The sequence below is a fragment of the Vitis riparia genome, chromosome 15, assembly GCF_004353265.1.
Source record: "Vitis riparia cultivar Riparia Gloire de Montpellier isolate 1030 chromosome 15, EGFV_Vit.rip_1.0, whole genome shotgun sequence".
Classification (NCBI taxonomy): Eukaryota; Viridiplantae; Streptophyta; class Magnoliopsida; order Vitales; family Vitaceae; genus Vitis; species Vitis riparia.
Window position 1 is genome coordinate 6,503,403 of NC_048445.1, and position 4,074 is coordinate 6,507,476.

Genomic DNA, 4,074 nt, shown 5'->3' on the forward strand with positions numbered 1-4,074 from the left:
AATTAAAATATAAATAAATGATATCAAAGTAAAATGGAATAAAACCAATCTATATAAAGTAATAATATCTCGTATTTGGTACAAATGAATTGGAGTCAAATACAAAAACCTTAGGAATGTTGATGGTTTTTTTAAGTGTCTTAAATACACAATAACACTATATTCTATGTTGACAAAGAAATGCTTTGGTAAAGACAAGAAAATAAAAACAAAATTTGATTGGGTACTTGCAACTTTGGTTAGTTGTTTACAGTTGTAACCTTGAGCATCTTCATCATCATAAATGAAAAACTCCAAAGAAAATTCCCATTTCCAAATCCCCACAGATCTCTCTCCATTTTCAATGGTGAGAAAACTATAAACCCCTCATTATTAGCTTCAAAATCTCATCCACACCATCTCCAAAAACTCCTTCCAAGGATAATAACCCCCACACGAACTAATGTTAAACAAAGAGGGTTTAAAAATGGAGAGATCAAAATTTAAGGCCTCCCAATCAATTTAAGGTGGGAAAAAAACTAGATTGTTAGATTCCTCATTTTACTATATTCGTCCATTCTTTAATTTCTGTTTTTTTTTTCTTCTTTTTTGGTATGATTTTAAGGTGATAATGAAAATATAAAATAAATAATAAATAAATAAATAAAAATCTATTGAATCTAACCCATTCCACACCGTTTTTAGACTTTTTACAATTGCTTTGACTCTTGTTGATCCCCGTTACTTCATTTTAAATTCATCAAACGCGTTAATGTCTCTCTCTACAATTCTGTCATTTTCTCTCTCTAGAAAATCAGTATTTGCTTAATTATTAATTCAAGATCATGTCTTCCTCTTCCGTCTGTAGAACTACAAGCCCTAAAAGTGACTACCACCACCAGCCAATATTTCCAAGAAACTGTAAGATTCCATACATGCATATGTAGGAACAATAAGGTAAGAGAGGCCAAGGAGAACAAACCCTTTTCTTTGATTTCTTTTTCCTCGACAGCAACACTAGGAATTTCTCAAGACTCATTCCTGAAACCCAAACCCTAGATTTCTCCTTTCCTCTAAATTTCAGTCACATTCTGAGGATTCACGAGAAGAGAAAATCTGGGTTTGTTTCAGAGTCCTCCATTTTCTACGGAAAATGTCTCAGCTCAAGCAAATGTCCCATCTTGACAACATCCCTTCTACCCCAGGAAAGTTCAAGATGGAAAAGAGGCTCAGGTGGCACTCCTCTCTGGCCAAGCTCACATTTTGGTCCTTCGTTTTCTCGGGCTTGATTTTCATCTTTTTCTTCCGATCGCCGTCATCGTCATCTCTGCCTTCCGATTCCTCAATCCGGTCCTTCCGGTCCTACAGTTGGGGCGGTCCTGCCTGGGAAAAGCGGGTCCGATCATCGGCCAAAGTGCGCGCTCGCAATGGGATCTCTGTGCTCGTCACCGGCGCTGCCGGATTCGTTGGAACCCACGTCTCCGCCGCACTCAAGCGCCGCGGCGATGGCGTTGTCGGGCTTGATAACTTTAATGACTACTATGATCCGTCCTTGAAACGTGCCCGGCAAGCTCTTCTTGAGCGTACCGGTGTGTTCATTGTGGAGGGTGATATCAACGATTCAGAGCTTCTCAAGAAGCTATTTGACGTAGTTACATTTACCCATGTAATGCATTTGGCAGCTCAGGCTGGTGTTCGGTATGCAATGGAAAATCCAAGCTCCTATGTTCATAGTAATATTGCTGGTCTTGTTAATCTTCTTGAAGTCTGTAAATCCGCGAACCCACAGCCTGCAATTGTGTGGGCTTCTTCGAGTTCAGTGTATGGACTCAATACAAAAGTACCCTTCTCCGAGAGAGATCGGACGGATCAGCCTGCCAGTCTCTATGCCGCCACCAAGAAGGCTGGCGAGGAGATGGCCCATACTTACAATCATATATATGGCCTCTCGCTTACTGGGTTGCGGTTCTTTACCGTTTATGGACCTTGGGGGAGACCTGATATGGCATATTTCTTTTTCACGCGGGATATTTTGAAGGAGAAATCAATTCCCATCTTTGAGGCACCAAATCATGGCACAGTTGCCCGGGATTTTACCTACATTGATGATATTGTGAAGGGGTGTGTGGCAGCATTGGATACCGCGGAAAAGAGCACTGGTAGTGGAGGGAAGAAGAAGGGGCCAGCCCAATTGAGGGTTTTCAATTTGGGCAACACATCGCCAGTCCCAGTTACGGATCTTGTGAACATTTTGGAGAGGCTGTTGAAGGTGAAGGCAAAAAGGAAGATGATAAAGATGCCAAGGAATGGGGATGTGCAGTTCACCCATGCCAACATCAGCCTGGCTCAAAGGGAGCTCGGGTATAAGCCCACAACAGATCTGCAGACAGGTTTGAAGAAATTTGTTAAGTGGTACCTCAATTACTATTCGGCTGGGAAGAAGACTGCTCATTAAAACATTCTTTCAATTGTGTGTAGCATCTTGTTCATTATGATTCTTGTGATTGTTTAAAGTCTCTCTGTTCTTTGCCCAATTATCATTTATGGTCTTGTTATATATTTACATGTCTGTATAAGTAGGATAGAAGACGAAGTTCTGTGGTTGGTGGATATTGTTTTCTGACTACCTTCTGAGTCCTGAGCTATATCAAAACAAAACCACATTCATCATTTTCTTTTCCTTGTTTTTCTTTTCTGGAGGGGCTGGGAGGTGGGGGATGTAATTTTTCTAGGTTCAGCATTATAGAATTAATACCTAATAGATCATATGCTCATTGGTGGACGAGTACCATCTATGCGCAATTTCAATAAACTAGCACATATTAGCTTGATTTCTATTCCCCTTGTAGCTTAATTGAATGTGTTGAAAAAGGGATGGTGCATCAACAATGTCCATGGCCACGGACCCTCCGTTGGATTCTATTTCTTTAGATGAATGATAGATCTTAATGAATTGCTGCACTTCCATTCTCACTTTCTTTCCTAACTTGAAAGAAATATTTGAAAGCTGGTAGCCATTAGGAAGAATGTTAATTTGGCTGTCAAGTCAGAATTGTTTGGCAGGATTTGTTTTGTTTCTAAATGGAATGATTGTTTATGAAAGAGAAAGTTGGGAGTTATGGTGATTTAGGGGTTGAATTAAGATTGCAAAGGTAGGTTGTCGAACTTAGATTTGTTTATTTAATATTGAGTATTTCACAACTTCCACCGATACTGACTGGTGTTGTTGGGGACCAACTTATTCGGAAAAACCATGTTAGTTTTTTACCATATGCCTCAACTTTTAGAGGCTCAATTCATTGAAGGGGCTTGTGAGAATGGGCTTTTAGGTATTGGGGAGTATTAAGAGAGATACCTCTTCCTTACAATCTATACAGGGTGGTTCCAGATTCGCAATTTTGGTGGCGTGGCTGCATAAACCTTATCTTATCACGTGAAAGCTGTATTTTACCTGGGAAAGTTGAGATAAAGATGAGAAGTGATTGTCGAAAGGTGCATGAATGTCAAAGACTCACAGGTGAGGGGTGATTCCAAAAGACCGATACCAGGCGGCTTACCAAGGAGGCCGCCTCCGCCCCTTGTGTTGTGTTAATACAACATATGGTTTCACGCCTCTGGGTTGTGTAAGATGAACTTCCACTTGGCATCATCTCTTCTTTGTCCATGCATGTGCATCCCATGACTGGACCTGATTCTTCTGTCATTGACATTTATGATTTCGTCTCATTCTGGACATACAGTTGGCATATATTTTAGCAGACACAGACAACCAATTTACTTTGACTTGACATGGTTTTGTTCTCTAAGCTTGTTTCTCAATGCTAACATGGGTTTTATTACGTATATCAGATTTTGCCAAACAGCCCATTTGCGTATATCAAATAAGGGAAATTTTATGGGATGTTTCAATCTGTGAGGACAAATCAATACATGGGCTGTTGAAAATCCCCCAAGTTGTAGAGGAAAAAGGAGAAAAATCGCTACTAAGAAGAGACTTAGGGATTTTCAACAGCCCATTTGCTGATTCCAAAGCCATGAAGCACCCATCCCATAATGCAAGTATTCTAACCAAATCTCATGGAATGAGGCATGCTG

General features: G+C 40.2%; 1 protein-coding gene across 1 annotated transcript; it reads left to right on the top strand.

Moving 5' to 3' along the window:
- The first annotated feature begins 763 nt into the window (after positions 1–763).
- On the top strand, positions 764–2,761 carry LOC117932713 (UDP-glucuronate 4-epimerase 3-like). The gene has a single exon (XM_034854002.1). The coding sequence runs from the start codon at positions 1,133–1,135 to the stop codon at positions 2,432–2,434; it is 1,302 nt and encodes a 433-aa protein (XP_034709893.1). The 5' UTR covers positions 764–1,132; the 3' UTR covers positions 2,435–2,761.
- The last annotated feature ends 1,313 nt before the right edge of the window (positions 2,762–4,074 follow it).